General features: G+C 39.5%; 1 protein-coding gene across 4 annotated transcripts; it reads left to right on the top strand.

Moving 5' to 3' along the window:
- Positions 1 to 437: 437 nt before the first annotated feature.
- On the top strand, positions 438 to 20,037 carry uckl1b (uridine-cytidine kinase 1-like 1b). 4 transcript variants are annotated; one of them, XM_055012985.1, is made up of 15 exons: positions 438 to 551; positions 8,524 to 8,714; positions 9,416 to 9,522; positions 10,691 to 10,861; positions 11,238 to 11,309; positions 12,165 to 12,354; positions 12,622 to 12,683; positions 15,839 to 15,858; positions 16,566 to 16,664; positions 16,786 to 16,879; positions 17,370 to 17,432; positions 17,580 to 17,702; positions 18,010 to 18,117; positions 18,204 to 18,360; positions 18,489 to 20,037. In XM_055012985.1, the coding sequence occupies exons 1-15, from the start codon at positions 493 to 495 to the stop codon at positions 18,566 to 18,568; spliced, it is 1,596 nt and encodes a 531-aa protein (XP_054868960.1). In that variant the 5' UTR covers positions 438 to 492; the 3' UTR covers positions 18,569 to 20,037. The 4 variants fall into 4 exon arrangements, with proteins under 4 accessions (XP_054868960.1, XP_023134411.1, XP_023134410.1 ...); XM_023278643.3 differs by lacking the exons at positions 438 to 551; positions 15,839 to 15,858 and adding exons at positions 3,008 to 3,478; positions 14,654 to 14,670; XM_023278642.3 differs by lacking the exon at positions 438 to 551 and adding an exon at positions 3,010 to 3,478.
- Positions 20,038 to 20,973: the final 936 nt, after the last annotated feature.

Genomic DNA, 20,973 nt, shown 5'->3' with positions numbered 1-20,973 from the left:
GTCTCAAAATAACTTATATGTATGTAATAAAGTAACAGTAGGAAAAAATGTATTCGACACAGTGAGTTACATAAATAATTTACCTTTTATAGTCACAGAAAGGTCTGAAATTTTTCGTGTTGTTATTAATATTGTTGTTGTTTGTTTTTATTATACGATTGCTGTAGTCATGTTTCTGAGTCTCAGAGGAAAATATATATATGTATATAATAAATTAACAGTAAACTGACAAAAATCTGTATTCAGGTCTCCACGTGGCCTGTTGAACCTCACCAGCTGGCAGCGTTGGAAGGCCCAGCATGTACATGTACTGTACGTTCTGTAAAAACAACTGATCAGCTTCCTTCTGGGGCTTGTAGTCCATATATGGGGGCCGATTGAGACATATTCCACTAGTGTAATTCGATACGCCTACAAGTCCCATGATGCTTCGGCGCCAAGCGCACTCCCCCACACCTGATTGTCAACAGAGTAGCAACGTTTGCCGTTAGCATGGAGGAACGGCTCGCAAAGATGGACAACGAAGAGAAAACTTCTTGTGTATCGAACAGGTATAACGCCATGAGTTTAGGGTTTTTTATTTGGAAACAATTGGGTTCATAACAGGGTTTTCTGGCGGCGTTTTTTTCCTCCATTTTGCTTTCGTAGCTGGTTTAAGCATCTTTACGGAAACACGGGTTGTCACATTGTACGTCCTAATGGGTACAGCAAATGTGCCGTATATAAAAGCAACATGTTTCCGTAATGGCAGCCTGGAAATTATAGCGTCATTGTTATCTTATTACAGATGCTATTCAAACACGACCCGCTTTTAGTCCGTCGTTTGGTCCCTTTTCTCACTAAGCTTCAAGAGCTGTCTTACTTTAGACGAGGAGGCTTCCTAACTTAACTTCATTGTAGTTTTCTCAAACAGGAAACCGCCCACAAATAAATATTCAAAAGCATTTAGCTGTAAAACGTATACATGCTTTAATGTGTGACACGAATAGCAAGAGAGGAATTGAAGTATATCATAAAGCAAAGATTAGAAACATAATAGAGCTTTTACTTAGCAAAGGAGAAAAACATGGCATGGTGTTCTCTGATCAGTAGTGCGATTCTTTGGGGGCACATGTCCTCTTCTTAGGAGACATAAAAGGACACAGAATAGACTGGCATTTGACTTGATAATGCTGTAGCTGAATATACATCCACATGTCATGCTGCCACATTGACACAATTAGTAGTCAGCCCTGCGGATGAGATCAGCCTGCAGTACCTTACCAAACCACGGGGAGGTGGTGCTGCACTGATCTGTCCACTGAGAGTGTGTTTCTGTTGGGGAGACTCTCTAAACTCACAATCAGAAAGCATTGAAATCATACCCACATGGTTACATTTAACCTGGAAAGACTTTGTTGACATTAACATAGTATAGCTGCAGAAAAACTTAGATTTAGATGACATGAAATCTCAAGAAATTTGTGAAATGATATACAGATTGCACTCATAGTTGGTGACTATGGCTTAATCCAAATACAAACTGTAGCTACAAAAAAATATCAGCTGAATCAACAAAGTACTGACAATGGGAATTTTTAAAAAAAAAAGGTTTAAACTGGAAATATATGAAACTGCAGCTTTAAAGCGCAGGTGTTGAATAGCAGTATGTTGTACATATGTTCTGATTATTTTGGCTCCTCCTATTTATAGTAGATTTTTCTTGCATAACTCTGTCCCAGTTTTTAAAATAAAAGATAAGAAAGGGCATTTGGAATGAGGTCATGTTCGTATATTTTCTATCTTTATGGCCTTTCTGAAGTCCAGCCTTCATTATGCGTTGTTGTTTAATTATTATTAAATTATGAACGTTTACATGAGTCATAACATTCGAGATAACCTGATTTGCACTCCAGATTACAGGCTGTGCTTAACATGTTAAAAAAAAACTCTCTTAGTGTGCTTTATTATTAGTTAAGTGTTACTTCATCTCAGGGCTACAACCCTGCTGTGCGTCCGGGTAGCCATAGCGCTGGCTGAATGTTTGGCATCGCAACCAGTTCAAGCTTCTTGTTTCGACGTTGCTTCCATGCTTTGCAGCTGTCTTCTGGCTGCTTTTTAAAGTGGCAGCGACAGTCCCAAAACTACCATGAAGATCAGAGGAAAACACTTAATTCCCTTGTGTTTCTAATCTGTGGTTTTAGCAGGGAAGCATAACAGAAACGAGCTCTTTTTAAGTACACACTCCAAATGTTTAAAAGTGCTTCAAATATTGGTTTAAGTCATATTTAGTTGGTTCTTTAAGTGATATGGGTCTCAAACTGTGGCCTGCGCAGTTTGTTTTTCATGCACTGGAAGACAATTAGTCTGTATCCTCTGAACTCTGGAAATAATGATTTGTTTGTCTGTGCAAGTTGTGGCCCAGGAGGAGTGTGCATGTGTGTTTGTGTTTATGCGCTGTGTGTGTTGCCTGGGGCTGTTCTTCCAACTGTCAGCTGATAGAGCAGCAGAGGCAGTGTTGGGTTTCATCATGCTGTTTATTCCCCCGTCTTCACTCCGAGTGAAGCCAGGGAGGGGACGCTCTGCTTTGTGTATGTACGTGTGTGTCTGCAAGTGTGTGTGCATGTTGTGATGCTGATGTCTCCAGAGTTGGTATAAGGTACATAGAGACAGGGGAAGAGCAGAGGGGATGCCATCTTCTCTCTCTCTCATCTCTCCATTTGTTCGTCTTTTCACCTCCCCTACACAGCCTAAAGTCTCTCACTTGTGAATTTGGTCAACTGCGCCAGAATCAGAATAATAAGAAACAATAACCGGCTGTTTGTCTGTTCCTACTTTCTTTCCCAGTTTGTTTCTTCTCTGTTGCTCTCTTCTGGTCCCTCCTTAACCTCCAGTCACATATTGCGACACAGACTGTCAAAGACAGATGACCGAAGCTTGGCATGTGTGTTTATATATGTGTGTGTGTCTGCGAGAAGTGGGAAGGTCTGGCTCTAACCTGATGCTATTAATACCACCTAATGAACATAATCTGGAGGGTAGGTTATCCTCTTACGTTTGTTGGCTGGACGACTGAGGGGAGGAGCAGAGGGCTCGTGAAAGAGGAGGGAAAAGCTGTGCTGTAGTTTCACACCGAGTGCGCTTTCTCTACCGAGCTGCAGTTCCTTGTCTCTCCCCCGACTGAGAGAATGGGAGAAACAGAAAGCTAAACAGATGTTTAAAGTTTCGTTTCTCATCCAAGCTGGTCCCCCTCTATATTGTCCCTCCTCTATCTCTCTAGATGTGTTGTACCAGAGGGCAGTGCTCTTGAGTGCATTGTTGTCCTTGAGTGTATGTATAAATACTGGATATAGCTGTTGGCACTCGTATAGGACTAATACACAACTTGCGACGTATAAACACTGGAAGTCTCCCTCATATTTTCTCCAGTTATGAACTCTCTACCAGCTTACTCAGGAGCTAGAATATCTGGCTGTTGGACTCTAAGATCCGATGGCAGGTAAGTGCCTTTTATTTATTTATATATTTCTTTTTTTCGTGTTATTCTCAGGTGTACAGACAGGTGAGTGTATTTGCTCAATGGGATGTAAATGTCTGCAGTTTTTCTTTTAGAAATGTTAAATAAGAGAGACAACTTCAGCACTTAAGCCTTAAATGTTTTTGTTTTCAATCTGTGGGAAATTTTGCATGTCACTCAGTAATTGGGTGTGTACGGCTGTAATAGGGCTTTTTTGCTGACAAGAGTTTCTGTTAAAATCATATTCTGATAATATGAACATAACATTTTGTCATTTTAAAAAAACTTACCAAAGTTAATGTTTTAATGTTAGTTGTAAGGAAAATAAGAACGAGTCATTTTGTATGGTTAGGTTGTGTCAAGAGAATATATAGTTCATGTAAACCTTTGTGCATTTATGATTTTTAATCATCTTTAATCATCGTCTTAAGGCAAATGCAAAGACCCTCCACAAAGTTAAAGAGGGCTTTCTAAGAGCAAGCAAAACAACCAGCATGTAGCATAAGATGTGACACTCTGTCTTATTTACTGCTAATATTATCCTTGACCAATGCTGACCATAGAGCTTGGATGGTTCCCAGTGTCCTCTCAGGTATCCAGAACTGCGACCTCTTGCCAGCTGTTTCTTTGCACAAAGGTGCATTCACAGAGTGTATGTAATGTTTAGGAGTACTGAGTACTGTGAGTGTAAGCACTGAACAAGAAAGGGCATGATTCAGCACAGTCAGCTAGGCTAATCTTTTATGGCACCCTGGTTTGGTTTTAACTGATAACCCAGCGGGAGTGAGCTACATCTCATGCATGGTCTATGTGTGTTGTTTTAGTCCACTCCCTGGCCCCATCCAAGCTCAGGTGACCCCAGTGCGATAAGATAAATCTTTGCTCTCTGTTGTTTGCTTCACCTCTGATCTCTTGACACTCCACCTGGGGAGGTACAGTATATGGCCCTTATAAAGATGTGGTAGCTGACAGTTGACTACATAACAGAGGAACAGAAGGACATCTAGGACTTACTTCTTTCTTAGTGTACTGCAGTCATGGCGTCTGGCTTTTTACAGTCCTCATTGGGAGAAGTGTGGATGCCTCGGATAATGCAGTAAGTGTTCCTAGCAACTGTTACCCGGTTAGCATTTGTTTTGAGGATGACTTTGGATGATATTTTAGTGCTAGTTGTTTCTTCAGACTACAATATTTTGTTTGCCAAAGTCTGAAGCACTGCAGATGATTCAGACTTTGGCAAGCTAGACTGGCCTAAGAGGAGTGAATCAGGTTTTTCAACTGAAGTTCTCAGGGAGGGTTGCTGAGCAATTCGTACAAGTTCTTTGCTGCCACTGCTTTGTTCTCTGATCTCCATCTTAATCAGCTATAGCCACTAACTGAATGTTAATCCCTACTCTTCTTCACTTCCTCTTTGTTATGTACCCAAATGAATGCCTTTCTCTCTGCATGAAGCGGTGAATAACCGTATTGTCAAACACTGTTACAAAAGTTAAAAAGGAATTACTAATATGCATGCAACTCTTTGGTGTTGAAACACATGACATTGCACTGGGTATTACATAAATTTCTCTCTCTGGTAATTTCGTCATCAGTATTATTACTGTGTCTTGCAAGAGACAGGTTTGACCAATGCGTTTAGTTTGAATAGTTTATGCAAATTCACTTTTTGCCTCGCTCTCCTGAGAAACTCATACCTGTTTTGAATTAGCTTGTTGTCATTTGTTTATGAGGACCTTCACTACAATGGTTTTATTTAGTTGCAGAACAGATTGTATGAATGTAGTCGTGTTGAGTCAGAATTTTTCCACAAAGTTAACATACAGTGTAGACCTTTTCCACTACAGGAACTTACCTACCTTTAAGTACGTAGGTTCCTGTACCTTTTACCTACCTTTAAGTATACTTGTAGCTGTGATTATCAGTTTCAAGAGTTAAAGTTTGGCACCTAAATCAAATTGTAGGTGTTCCTGGGAGAAGGGGTGAATACTTCAAGAGCTGTCAACTTGTGATGGTCAAGCCAGTGTGGCTTTTGTCATCACATTTCAACTACAACAAACACAATGGCAGGAGTTGTTCGATGGAAGACTGGACAAAGTTCACATGTTGAAAATGTAAAAAACTAAACATTAACCATGACTATAGGGACAATATGACAATGCTGATTAGATCATGTTTACTGTCAGTTAACTGGGTCACTTCTCTTTTGTTTGTAGGTTCATCCACCTGTGTTTACACAGACACAATTAGGTCTGCCTGTGTTTGTTCGATGCCCACTCATTGACCATTTATAAAGATGAATAAACCCATCATGAAATCACCCATAGGTTTCCTGAGCAGAAGTTTTTAACGTCAGTGTGTACTTTACTCCACCCAACTCCCAGTTAACCAAAAGATGTTCAGAGGAGCATGGGTGAAGCTGCAGTGAACCATGCAAGCATCTCTGGTCCACAGACTGTCCAATGACGGCATTTACCTGTCGCAGAAAGCTGCCATGCCTTTAGCTTTGGATCATTTTCAGTCTTAATACAATTTACATGAGTGAGATACCCTATATAAAGTGCAATGGGTGAGGAAATTAGCTATAGAGACCAAGACTGTTTTTGTACTAGTCTGTAAGTATGTTTATTTCTGCTGTACACTTCGTCATTTTAACATGAGGGTCTATGGGGAATGACTTGCTTTCGGAGCCAGCCTCAAGTGGCCATTTAAGCAAGTGAAGTTTTTTGCACTTGAGCGTTGGGTTCATTTTTCAGCCCTGGAGGTTGCCACTTGATGCCAGCATGTATTAGTCTCTAGAGGGACAATGACACAATCTAACAGGCTCTAACAAGAAAGAAATGTTCTTTAAATGGACCTGGGGATTACATTTGTGTCCTGTTGTTGTGGCTGTCTTGTTCCCAGCATACCTTATCGTGTTTTCATTACCTCTTACCCTGTTCAAACGGAAGCCTTGACACAAAGACACCAATGAGCACTGGGTGAATTATGGTGTTGTGCTTTTTTTTTTTTTTAAATCAGTGTCTGGTTTATTAAAGCTGGGATCTGTGATTATGTAAAAGATAGTTAATATTTATCTAGTTAGCCTAATTAGGTAGTTAGCATGTGCCAGACTTACTGTCTCTCTCACTGTCACGGCCCACTTCTCCTCATCTCACCCTCCCTTCCCTTTTCATCAGTCCTGTGTATGAACACGAACATGCGCAAGCTTTAATGTGCATGATACTCTGTATTCATGTTTTATTGTCCTGCATATTCAGACCTATCTTCATGTTGCCATGTCAACACTGCAGTATGCTCTTTCTGCACCTTGAGAGGTGCTTCGCCCAGGATGGGCAGCAACACTGCCCCAGTAAAATAGGGTGAGGGGGAATAGTTTTGATAGAACATTTGTACAAAGCAAGGCGAGCACCGTCTTTAAAATGGTTACTTTTCAGAAAGTAGCAAGCAGGCTTGCCTTACTTAGGAGATTTTAAAAATGAAAATGCACAAACAGCTGGAGATTCCAACAAGATTTACAACCTCAAGCTGGCAACAGTGTCCTCTTTGATCAACAGACATCCTATAAACCCCCTCCTGAGTTACTCATATGCAAAAATCTCGTTAAAAGACCATCACCTGAAGTATCAGTTTGAGTTCTTTCATAATAGATCAAAGAAGAAAGGTCCTCTATTGACCAAGCATGCTTCCCTTGACGGGAAAGAAGTCTTCACTTTTTGTATTCCTGTTCCTGTTTTATCACTATTGTTTCAAAGTCAGCTTTATTGTCAATTCTTCAATATGTACATGACATACCAAGAATCAAAATTACGTTACTCTCTCGTCGTGCAACAGTAGACATTAAATAAATACTTAGAAAATAAGATATTACAGGGCAAAAAAGAACAAAGGAAGCAAAACTAGAGCTGAGCAACAACTAAGAACTAAGAAAAGCAGAACCGAGTGAAATGTAAACACGACCATGTTTGTGTTGTAGTTAGCAGTTGTTGCCTTGTTGTAGTTAATAAATGTGCATTTATGTAAAGCTCAGCTGCTTTGGCTGTTATTGTTCAATTTTTCATTCCTAAATTGTATAGATGATAGATTTTGAAATCAGTTGTGAATCCCCATGATAATGTGTCAAGGTGAGCTTCATATGCAGTGTTACAATATTCTTACCCAAACATCTCGCTGGTTGAATGATAAGGTTAGATTTTCTAATAATTCTGAATAACCATTCAGTATGTTTCCAATGAATGAAGTAGTTAGTTTGAAGCTCTGACAGTTCTCATCCTAATTTACAGCAAAAAATTCACAGTACCATTTGGTAAAATTGAAATGTTTATTTCAACGCACAAACAAAAACAAAAAACTTGGTACAAAATTATTGTCCTATTCCAAGGATATAGTTACAAGTTGAAAAGCTTTGTGGCTCAACCTTTCATTTGCCTGACAGAAGACCAGGTCACCACACCCATTATCCTGAACAATTAAAAGTGCACTGTCACTGAGAAGCAACATAGCAACCTATTCTCGAATATTACAAGAAGTAATATAAATGAGACTATACACATTTTAAATTATCCATACATTAGGTGCAAGAAATGAAACAGTTATCTTATTTTTTCACTGTAAAATGAACTTCATGTACATCAACCTGTACACACTGTTACCTGTACAGACTTTTCTTCAGCGCACACACAGAATGACCAGCCAGCAAACCATGAGTAGATATTCACTTAAATTGACAAAAACTTGTTTGGATTAAGCAAACCTAAGTAACTGTGACCAAGAGACATTTTATTATATATAATTTGATATAATTAAATTAGAATGGTGGTACTTTAGTTCATGACAGGGTTAAAAAAATAACAACAGACAAAAAAAAAAATACTCCTTATAAAGGTCAGCAGAGCCGTTTACCAGGATCATCAATTTTTGAGCACGAACTTTTATTAAATATAGAAATATGCCAACAAAAATATCTCTATTTTTCTTCCTTTGTTCCAGTCAGTAAGCACATGTTCTGTTGTGTGTTTGTTAATTTACAGTGGAGGTGAAGGATCGCTGGACCGCCTTCTTCCCTCAGTAAGCACAGGGCTTTCACCCAGGAAAAGGACCACCAGCCAGTGTAAGTCTGAGCCGCCTCTGCTACGGACCTCCAAACGAACCATCTACACTGCTGGTCGCCCACCCTGGTACAACGAACATGGAACTCAGTCCAAAGAGGCCTTCGTGATTGGTAGGAAACTGAAATGTGATGCACTACAAAATGTCACAATGCTGACTTTTTCTTTCCTTGTAAATCTCAGTTTCATTTAGGGTATTTCCTCCCATTAATTTGCACAACATAGTATATTAGAAATGCAAAAAAAAAACAGATAGTGCCATTACACCTTTAAAAGAGTGAGTTTTCCAAACTGAAGTGAAAAAAAATGGCACTTGATTAGATTAAGTGTTTGGTCTAAAGTCAGTATCTAAAGAATTAAGTGACAATTGCACTTTTGTTCAGGATTGTTTATCTGTTGGAAACAAAGTTAACTGATACTCTGTATAAGTGTAAGATGTGTCTTTTTGCAGAAGTAAGCAATCACCATGTTACTGCTAATGAACATTGACTAGCTCATTCAGTGTCATTATTGACTTTTAGATGTGTGTCTGTTGAGCTATCAAGAAGTATTGGACTGTGTTTTGTGCAAGAGGATTTGTGAAAATACCTTAACCCGTTAATGGGATTGCTGCCTTTCAGAGCGTCATTGTTTTTGGCTGCCTCTCTATGTGAAAATAATAGCTTAAAACAACCTCAACATGCACTTAGTAGAGCATCCTGTCAGCTTTGTGCAAGTATATTTGCACAAAGCAAAGGTGTTTCAAAATCACACTTTTGTCATTAAGCTGTACACAAACATTACTTAATGTCTTTATGTCGATTTTCTGTCACAGGTCTGTGTGGCGGCAGCGCTTCAGGAAAAACAACTGTGGCCAGAAAAATAATTGAAGCTCTAGATGTTCCATGGGTTGTACTACTTTCAATGGACTCTTTTTACAAGGTTCATGTGATTTATGTTTTATGTGCACACGTTGTACATGTGGTTTCAGGCCTGTCTAAAACTGTCATAGGTTACCCGGATTTTTATGATTCTGCACGTATTTACATGAAGTGTTTTCAGATTCAAGAGATGAAAATCATGACAAAAGTCCACGAAAATTGTTCCTTTTGTTATTATTTCTTCTCTGTCTTGTATGACTGCAACCTCTCAGTGGCCTGAAGGAAGGTATAAAAGAGTGATACTGAGTGCAGAAGACGAAAGAGAGTGAAAGAGAGAAAGCAAGATTCCTTTTGGATCCCAGGGGGAAATTGAGGATAAAAGGAGTGACTGGACAGAAAAGAGATTGGAGGGATAAAATATAAGAAGGCACATGTGTTTAAAATGAGGCTCAGTGGCGAGTGAATTAGGGACAGAAAAAGAGTGCTGGAGAGCAATCAAGCAAGAGCCATCATTCTTGCCCCTCTATACATCCACCCACTCTCTGGTTGTGTAATCCTGTCAAAATCTGACAGCGGTGGTTCAGACTGTGCAGAGTGGGAGGGATTTACCAGTGACCAGCGCTCCCGTAGCCTTCAGCAAGTGACAGTTTGCTCACTGCATTAGCATGGGTCGGTATTTATTTATGTTTCATACTGAATTTTTTATATTAATATCTTGTTTTCTTCTGTTTGAGTCTGTAACATCGGTTTATCGTATGAAACATGTAGTCAGTTCACTTGAGAAGGGGGCGTTGCTGCTCACAACCTGCCAAATACCAGGTCTGGAGTTTTAATGCTTGACCACCCTAAGGGCACACACACACACACACACACACACACACACACACACACACACACACACACACACACACCACCTGGTACAGACGTCACAGTGGCGCATGATGTTCTCCTAAATTTAGGTCCTCTAACTTCAACTGCTCTTGAGCACTGATCTGTGCAGCGTGCAGTTGTTTTGCACAAGCACATGTAAATTATGTGCCTGTACTTGAGTATGTATATTTGCTACACTGCAATGCATTGATATAATGATGCTTCTTTTATATATTTTTATATGCAAATGTTAATGTATGTGTGTGCAAAAGCCAGAGAGTGAGACAGAGAAAGTATTTTGCTCAGGAAATCATGTTGCTATAAAATCATTCCAACATTAATATTGTGGCGATCCTCAGGTCCTGTCCCAAGACCAGCAGATCCTGGCTGCCAGTAATGACTACAACTTCGACCACCCTGATGCCTTCGACTTTGATTTGCTGACACACACCCTACGCAAACTCAAACAGGGCAAGAGTGTGAAAATTCCTGTGTATGACTTCACAACTCATGGGAGACAGAAGGAGTGGGTAAGGATGAATGCACACATCCAGACATGCGGTAGTGCATTTTTAAGCTAATGAATAGCACGGTAGAGTTACGGCAAATAATCTCAGTTTCTCGATTACCTAAGAGGGTTTTAATCTCCCTCTCTAGAGGTTTAGTCGCATTGCAAATCTGCATATCTCCAGATGGTGTGTGACAGGCTACTATTGCGGTTTCTGTCTGCTTGACTGTATTTTTGAATATCCATTTACTACCTTTGGATATTTACTCATCAGTGGGACCTGTTACTTATGAATGATAATGATGATTGTTGCAATATGATCACGTGTTTATATACACAATGCCTTTGTTTGTATGTATATTTTACTGTATTATTACATGCACTTGTGTCCTCCACAGAAAACCGTGTATGGAGCCAGTGTTATCATCTTTGAGGGGATCATGGCCTTTGCAGATAAAGAGCTCTTGCAGGTATAGAAAGGTTATCATCCTCGAAAGTGTTTGGCTGGTCAATGGAAGGGGCTCTTGTCAGCATTACTGGTGATTTATAGATTTTTTTTTTTCGAACATAGGTAACACTTTTCAAATGTTATTCTTTGGCAGTGTTGTTTATGCGAAACAAGCTTAATATCTGATATCTATCTGAATATATCTCAGCTGATTAGTGCGGAGACATTGAATCATATCAATTTTAGTAACAGTTTCTGCATCACATAGTTTGTCCACCAGAGAGCACTGACAACTTTACTTTTCAACTGTAAAGTGTCAATATTTAATTTAATTTAATGGGTTTTCATCTACAAGTCTGATAGCACACTGTGCATGTGAATATATCTGCAGTTTCTATGATTAAGAAACAATACATTGGTTTTAATCTACAGGAATCAAATATGTGAAATATTTACCTGTTGCAATGAGGTACTGGCTCACAAAAGTAAATGGAATAGATTATGAAAGTTAACTATCAGACACCACACAATTCCACCTCCAATGTGATAATTTATTTCAAGAGAAAACAGTCTTTTAACAGATAAATTGTTATTTCCAGAGTTACATTTTGCATGTATTTCAGGACATATTTTCTTGTGTTCTTCACTGGTTGTCAGGAATAATGAAATATGAGGTTTGAGCATAGTAAACTTAAATTTTAGACAAATGTAATAAAGGATGCTGGTACAGTTTAAAAGAAACCTATGAAGAAACTAAAACTAAAAATATTAGGGTATAGTTAGCATTTCTGGCATGCCATCTTTGTGTGAATGTGTATTATAAAAAGATTTATGTTCTGCCAAATTTTTTCCTCTCTGTTTCACATTTTCCTGTCAGCTGCTGGACATGAAGATCTTTGTGGACACAGACTCTGACATCCGTTTGGTGCGTCGATTGAGGAGGGACATTACAGAAAGGGGCCGAGATATTGAAGGTGTCATCAAACAGTACAACAAGTTTGTCAAGCCAGCCTTTGAGCAGTACATCGAGCCCACCATGCGCCTGGCTGATATTGTGGTGCCACGTGGTGCGTCCATACTACCAGATTTGCATATGTACATTTTCAATGTTACATAACTAATTCTATGACATAGCAACAGCAAAATCATATAAGGATCAAGTGTTTTAATTCCAATATACCATGCAGCTGTACAGTTGCTGCGCTCATGTTGTGTTTCAGATTTTATTAAATTGCCTTTTTACTGCTGCTAAACTAAAGAAGTCACAGTATGTTGTCAAGCTCCCATGATGCCAAATTAGCGTCACTCTGATTTTCTGTTTGTCTTCCTGTCAGGTGGTGGCAACATGGTTGCGATAGATTTGATTGTGCAGCATGTTCACAGTCAGCTGGAGGAGGTAAGAGGCATTGCACTTTCAGATGTACATACACATGCAAGCACACTCACATATTGATAGTCTGTCAATGGCAAGCACGTATTAGTACAGCTGTATGAGCCTTCATACTTTCTTCATCGTGTTTTTCTTTTTTTTTTCCTCAAACTGGATTTTCCGTATCTAATCATCTAATTGCACATATAGGAAGTGTAGTTGTGAGCAGCCCTACTGTTTTCTGCCTGTAATCACAAGCTAGAGCACTCCCTCTAGTGGATGGAAAACTCACTGCACATGATTTATGGGAAGGCTGAATAAGTATGCTTGCTCTGGGCGTTGTCATTAAAGTTGATTATTTTGCGAGCTATTGTGGTAACAATTATCAGGTGCAGTCATTAAGTTATTGGTTTTTTTTTGTGTATTTGGCACTTAAAGCACCAATAAGTAAGCGCGTCTTTGACTCTTGCTCTTCAAGCCTGACAGTCACTCTTGTTTGTTTAATAGCACGTTTAAAATAAATGAAGTTGATCTCATGTTAAGCTCAGTTTCTATTTGAGATCAAAGATTAACTTTGCAAAAGTACACGACTAAAAGAAGTAAAAAGTATGACTCATGACACGCTTGGCATACTTTAAACTTTAAGTTCAAAACCTTAGAATATTACACAGAGAATCTATACATTACAGTCCTTATCTGATGCTGAGTCTGAATGTAAAGTCAAAGCATTATGGTTTCACTTTCAGTCAGAGTCTAGGTTGTATACCAGTTGTGTAACGAGTACAACTTATATTTATAAAAATTCACAAGTGTATGGGCAGGCACAAAAATTAACTACATGTAGGTGGGCAGCAGGTGAACACAAAAAATAAATGTTGTTCTTTTAGTCTGAAGAAATCAGAAATTAAAATAAGTGTGCACTGCCGTATTTTTAACATCTAAATCAGCAAATATCATCAAGTCAAATCAGCAGCCAAGAAATTTTTTTTATTGTGAAAGCCAATCACACAACCTTGTTTTCTAAACTGTCGCTGATTGCATCATATGTGCTCACCATCATGGCATTGACAGCAGCAAGTTATCTGATTTGTGATTGATAAATGTAGAACCCAGCTCAAACCAGGGATTGTAGAATGTGTTGTTTAAAGTCAGTAAAATGTAAGCAAGCATGAGTAGCAGAACTGGTGATTGATTATGCCAGATCTTTTTTAAATTATCCAAGTTCATGTTTCTACAAATTTCGAGTGCGCAAGTTAAAAAAATACATAAATCAAAGATTGCTTTAAAGTGACTGACTGTGTAGCGTGTGTCTAACCACAAGTCAAGGTAGGTCAAGATCTGACTTGGTGATAATTGTTCGTAAGGTGTCAATTCTTTTGCAGAGCTTTGCAGGTGTTTGCAAAAACTGATGTCATGCAAGACTCTGGACTACATAACCTTTTTTCTAAAATCAGGTCTTGTGCGGGGTCTCTGTTTCACAAATAAACAAATATTAAGATCAATACAGAGTTTCTTCACATTTGCAGTTCAAAAATTTATAAAATATTACAACCTAACAGTGTTTTAACAGTGTTGTCAATTAACTCTGGTTAATATTTGCATTTATCCATATCAAACTAATTTCCACACATTTATGTTCATGTTTAGGTTTATGTAATTGTCAGGTTAGTTTAGTTGTTGTGGAACCCACTGCATCACAACACACAATTATCCATCATTAGTTATGCAGCCCTGAAAGAAATCCCCTCTGCGTAGTTCATAGTGTTGATTCATAGCACGTCACTTTGGGATTGGTTGCACAACATGCACTAATCACCGGTCACCAAAGGGACATTTCTGCCCGCAGGGAGCACTTTGTGTGACAGTGCGGTTTGCTTTGTTTCATCCCCACTATACACACACACACACACAGTAACACACATGCTGCTGATGGATTGCTCTGTCACTCTCTCCCCCCACTTCCCCACCACCACCCCAAATCCCTCCATGGCTCACAGCGCGAGCTCAGCGTCAGGTAGAGTGGCCTTTATCCTGTCTATCATTCTCTCCTCAACATCTGCCCAGTGCACCTGCTGCTGCAGCTTCTTACTGGGAGGGAGAGAAAGAAACGAGTCCAGCAAAAACCAACCTCTACCTTCCACTGATCTGCTGGCTGCCATGACATGTCACAAGGTGGCAGTCTTGCATCTGTAAACTGAATATGGCAAATTAGTGATGCGCCATAAGAATCTGAGACAATAATGCAAAACCTCGGTTCACGCCAATGTTGAAGAAATGCAAAAATATTAACTGCATGAAAACTGCTGATAGTTGATCAAAAGTTTGAAAGTGGTGTGGTGCAGCCAGCATTTTAATGTAAAGATGTTGGTTTTCCCTCTCTCTACCTTTTACAGACACGACAACTCACACTCTTCCTGCCTTCTGTGTCTAAAAATACACCAATGAGTCAAGTCACTGACCCCTCCTTTCAGCAGCAACTCGAATGAGAGAGAGAAAGACTATAACAGAAAGTGCGAGAGAGAGGAAGCTCTTGCTACAGCTATTGTTGACTATCACATACCTCAGCCACAGAGAAAGTTTCCAGTACCCTACTACAAAGCGCTGAGTTTTTCCATTGAATGTCGGCCACAGTATCTGAGACAGAGAAAGAGAGGAAGTGAGCTTGGTGTCTGTCTTTAGACACAGGATGTGCTGGGGCCTGTGAGCTGAAATACCAACCTCTGCTGTTCTACACGGTGAAAGAGTGACAGCCACACGATAGCTTGTGCACCTCCCACGCATACACACAATGGATGCACGTGTATAGATATCAAAATCTGATCCAAAACTTGATGGCCCTCTTTTTTTTTCTTTTTTTTTTAACCATAACATCTGCAAAGAGCTTTCAAATGTCCTTTTACTTGACTTCTTCTCAGTATCATGACACATACACTCAGCGATAACCCACAAAATATTATTTCTCTTAAAATGGCATCTCAACTCGGCAGTAAGCGTATTTCAGATACGTATGACATTTGCAAGTGTCAGCTGTCACACTTTTCACTGTGTCTGATGATCCCTTCATCCCTTCATCCACCTGATGTTGTGTCTCTTCTCATTTTTCCTCCTCTTATCTGTTGTCTTTTCGTCTTTCTGTGTCCCCTGTGTTGTGATTGTTTCGTCGAAAACTCTCCCCTCCATAGAGGAAACTTCGCTGGGATATGTGAGCAGATTTGCTATGATTTTTCTTTTCTTTGCATCTGGCTAATGTGTATCTCAGTGACATTGTGGATACTGTAGTGGCATCACTGAGTATTTGTAACAGTGTGTCTGTTCCTCTAGAGTCCAAGGTAGATCTAGGCTAACCAGATATTTAAACCTAATATTTACAGTATTTGTGCAAACCTGTTGAATTATTACCAGTCGAGACCTATCATGGAAAATATAACCACTGTGCATTTATTTATTTGAGACGGTGCCATGGTTTGTTTCAGATCTGTGCAATGTTAATTTTGAAATTGATCCATTTTAATTCTTGACCTCCTTTTCCATTATCACGGTCTCTGTGCTGTTGTAATTTTCCACTGAAATACTCAACACTGGCCCTGTGTGCTCTGCAATTTGTGTGTCTGCCTTTTCCCCAAGCAATCCTATTACGGCGGTTACACTACCATTATCAACTTTGCTCTAACTACTCTTGAAAAATGATTCATGTTTTTGTGCATGTACACACACGTCTGTTTGTGTGTTTTCTGAGTGTGCGTACAGTACGTATGTGCACGCCTGTGTGTGAACCGGCACATACTGTAGACAAGTCTTAATTATACTTGTGTTCTTATGTGTTGTGTTCATGTGTCTGTCCATCTTTCCTCTTTCCGCTACTCTCACCCTGCGCCACCCCCGCACTGCTATTTGTTGCCGTGGTTACAGGGCAGCCCTGGCTTCAGCACACCAGGCCCAACCCCTCCCCCAGACCCTCAGCGTTCTGGAGAGCACACCCCAAGTCAGGGGCATGCACACCATCATCAGGTAAAAGCCAAGAAACGTCTTTTGTTACAAGAACCACTGCGTCTGTTTCCATTCTAAACCTGCGTGGGGTAAAGCTGCTGCATAAATCTCGTATCTTTTCTCTCCTGATCATCACATCTAGAAACAAGGAAACCAGCCGCGATGAGTTCATCTTCTACTCCAAGAGGTTGATGCGTCTGTTGATTGAGCGAGCCCTGTCCTTCCTCCCCTCACAGGTTCTAAACACTAAGATTCACTGTGAATTAATTTAGAGTGCTGCAAGAAGGGTTTGCAGTTCTTTGTATTATATAGGACGTCGACTCTAAACCATTAGGTAGCTGGGTGCAGATGGAGAGAAGTAGGAGAAAGAAAAGAGGAGATAACCGATGAGTAGACAGATGCTGACAAGACACAGCAAGACAATACAGTATGCGGCCTTGAAATGGGTATGAAAAGATAAACATGAATGGAAAAAGAGTAAGTGCTTGTATTTACTGAAAGGACAAATCAGGTAGATGTACACGGGTTATATTTGTCTGCAGCATGAGCATGGAAACGTAGCAAGTCACCACAATGGAAAGTTCCCATACCTTAATCATAAGATACCGCATGCATTAGACAAACACATGTGACTGACAGTGTAGCTGGTCACAATATATTTTCCTCACTTCTATTGTACATTATAGCACTGTGCTCACTCTGTTATGATTTTTAATATTATCTCAGGTCCACATAGTTCAGACCCCCCAGGGAGAGGATTATGAAGGCAGGACTTTCCACGGGAAGAGGGTGAGTGAACTCCATTTACTTCCTGCCGTCTTCTCCATGCTTTTTTATTTTAATGTTTAAAACCATGCAGAAGATTTTTTTCTCTGTACCTAAACTGATGCAATTAACCTCTGTTTAATTTTTTTTTTACCTCTTTGTTTTCTTCAGATCACAGGCGTGTCCATCCTGAGAGCCGGGGAGACCATGGAGCCGGCCCTGAGGGCTGTGTGCAAAGACGTTCGCATCGGAAAGATCCTCATCCAGACCAACCAGGACACAGGAGAGCCAGAGGTACAGAACTGAATTAATGACATATGAGTTGTGGAACTTTAATCTGTCTGAAGCATTTTACTGTTATTGCCTTGCACATAATCTCAGAGGCTCAAACATGTGGTTATACACTTTGACACATTTTTATTAATATCTCAGAATGTGGTTTGTATAGTTCGGCCTTGTTTTTTCGTCAAACTTGTTGTTTATCTGTCCTTTTGAGGAAGGTTTGAGGTTGGGGGAATTCTTCATAATGTCACAATATAGCTACGAGTCATGTTTGTCATACTTTGGTATTAACCCACATCCTGTCTTTGCCCATTTTCAGCTTCATTACCTGCGTCTACCGAAAGACATCAGTGAAGATCATGTGATTCTGATGGACTGCACTGTGTCCACCGGTGCAGCTGCCATGATGGCTGTACGAGTCTTACTGGTGGGTGCAGCTGATTGCTCAAAAATGCATTTAGCCTGCAGTGAATTCCATTGCACATTTTCAAGGGGGGGTGTCTTCATTTTCAGGATCACGACGTTCAGGAGGACAAGATCCTGCTAGTTTCTTTGCTCATGGCTGAAATGGGAGTCCACTCAGTGGCCTACGCATTCCCACAGGTCAAAATCATCACCACAGCTGTTGACAAGAAGGTCAATGATCTCTTTCACATCATACCTGGAATAGGTGAGAAAACAGGAACAGAGTCTCTAAGACAATTAGAATGAAATAGTTATCACTGCATTGTATTTACACTTTTATTAAAGTATTTTTTATAGATGTGATTTATGATGCTACATCTTTCATCCTATTAGGAAACTTCGGAGATCGATACTTTGGAACAGATGCACCCCCTGACTGGAGTGATGAAGAGATGGATGAGCCCAGCTACTGATGAAATTACTGGTAGTGCACTTACCTATTGGGTGATTCAGGACCGTGGCCTTGAGTGGACAATATGAGGACATTCTCTTTGCCTCTGCCTGGCTATAACATTCAACCTTCAAGATTGCCTTGAAACTGAAAACAGGAGAAAACATCTCTAATGTCACCTCGTGTTAAATTTTAAATTAAGTTATTTTGTATTGTGTAAATGCTGTCAAGGAGAGAGCTGTGTTAAAAAAAATTTTTTTTTATTTGTACAGTATGTTTTTCAGTCATAATGTTGTATTTCAGCGCTTTAATTGTGACAATCTCTATTGAAATTTGCCGGCGTGTTGTTTTGAAAAGATTTGTCGAGCCTTAAGCCGTGTACTGTGGACGACACAACTGAATGTGAATTTGCACGTGACGTAAAAGAAGAAAAAGTCAAGCTTTTAAGGTTATTCTTTACCAAATACCTTTCTCACAACTTTGACGAAACTAAAATCAGAACATGAACTCATGTTGCTCAACTTCCATCGCCATGAGCGCTTTCTGAAGGACCATTCAATCGGAAAATGTGTAGGTGTATATCTTTTTTTTTTTTTTAGCTCTCTGGTTCAGTCTTTTCCTTCAGTGTGGATGCTGACCTAACCAGTTGAAAAGGATGTTGAAAACTGTTTTTCATTATACAGCTTTAAGTATGTGCTTGTGGTGTATATTTATGCAGAATATCCTTCATTTACATACCTTTACTCTGAATAGACCTGACCGGTCGGCCGGCAAGTCCTACATCTTTTTGTTGCTGCAGAAATGGGTCATGTGCATTTAACAAACACAGATTAAGTGTTTATTTCAGTCTCACATGTCCTGATTTACGCTTCTGTTTTTCATGCAGTAGAATGGGAGTGTTTATTTTAAAAAAGGGCTGTTGAGTTGTGGACACAAACTCAAAATATCCACAGGTCAGAGAGTATCCTGATCGTGTCTGATCTTTTTACGTGGCGGCAATATTGAAATGAATGTGATACATCTGTTAAAGCTTGTGCCTATTTGAGATTGCCTCGTTCTTTGTTGGAAAATGTTTGCCAGACACGAGGTTGCACTCCACAATATTCATCCTTGTCAGTATTTGAACTCATGAGACAAGTTGCTTATAAAGTTCACTTTGATATCATGATATATTCTTTTCTATGAGTTCACAGCTAGTTATCATTGTATGTTTTTTCTTTTTTTTGAGAAAAGGAAATGCACACCATCAAGGGAAAAAAAACCATGAAGTCAGTTTGTAATGGAAATCGCTGCATCCTGTCATTACTTTTAGTCACCTGTTACTGTAGAGTCGGTGCTTACTGCTGGATTCAGTGTTGAGGAAGTCATTCTGTGCAGAAATCAACTGATTGTGTTTGCAGCCTCATTGTTTGACTGCATGCTGTTTTTGGCTTTACCAATTCTGCATGTTTTTTATATATATATTTAATAAAAGTGCAATAGAGATTTTCATTTGCTCATGGTGAGGTTTTATTTATGTTAACTGTCAATTTAACAACCTAGTGGCTGCCAGTTATCTGAAAATACTCTTCAGTCAGGGTAATTAAAATACACCTCTAAGCACACGGAGTAAGCTTCTCACCATGTCTGAATAATTTGCATTTTTTTCTCAAACATTTCAAGACAGAAAGACACATTACCTACACTCTAAAAATGAACAGGAAGGATATTGTGGTTGTCCTCTTTTCATGGAAAGTAACCTTGATATCTTCCATCACTTTCCATAATTATCACTCTGACAGCTGTCAAGACGTCAGCCACGGTAAAGTGTGATTGACACGCATTTCACGAGGCTGATGGACAATTAGACAACAGTGGCCTGTTGGGCAGATATTGACACACAAGAGGCATCGTCTTCTGAGCGAGGAGGTGTGAGAAGGACAGTCAAAAGACGAGCAAGAGCTAAGAATATCAGGAAACTCAGCAGCTGCGTTTTTATTCTTGTTCTGCTCTTCTGTTTGCAGCTGTCAATAAATTTGAAAGGTTTCAATTTTTCTGCCAAAGATGAAGTAGGTTTTTTTTTTTTACTAAAATGTTGAACTGAATGTGTTAAATTTGCAATAAATTAAAAAGTTTGACTGCTATACTTTTATTTTGACATTTCAAATAGATTTTTTTTTTTTTTTAAATCAACCACAGATGTATTTTATTTTTAGTGATGAAATGAATGAAACTTTGTATTGGCCCTTTGAATGGAGATGTCAGTGGAAAGTTTACCACTGGCACTGACAAACAGGAAGGTGGTGTATGTGTCACTGTGTGTGTGTGTGTGTGTGAGTTGCATCTCCATTGGTAGTACAGAGCATGATGAGGTCACAGCTTGGTAAAGGCAGCAGGAGTGGCCTTTATAGCTCAGCGACCTGTATTTCTTTTTCACTTTACATGATG

Source organism: Amphiprion ocellaris, chromosome 8, assembly GCF_022539595.1.
Source record: "Amphiprion ocellaris isolate individual 3 ecotype Okinawa chromosome 8, ASM2253959v1, whole genome shotgun sequence".
Classification (NCBI taxonomy): Eukaryota; Metazoa; Chordata; class Actinopteri; family Pomacentridae; genus Amphiprion; species Amphiprion ocellaris.
The sequence above is the reverse complement of the archived record's forward strand: the minus strand, read 5'-3'. Positions and strand labels throughout refer to the sequence as shown.

Excerpts from the sequence above, each read along its gene's own strand:
- uckl1b (XM_023278642.3), top strand. The coding sequence starts at position 3,411 with ATGAACTCTCTACCAGCTTACTCAGGAGCTAGAATATCTGGCTGTTGG. Across the intron at positions 9,523-10,690 it reads CAATGGACTCTTTTTACAAG|GTCCTGTCCCAAGACCAGCA; the intron begins GTTCATGTGATT and ends GGCGATCCTCAG. Across the intron at positions 17,703-18,009 it reads AGGACACAGGAGAGCCAGAG|CTTCATTACCTGCGTCTACC; the intron begins GTACAGAACTGA and ends GCCCATTTTCAG.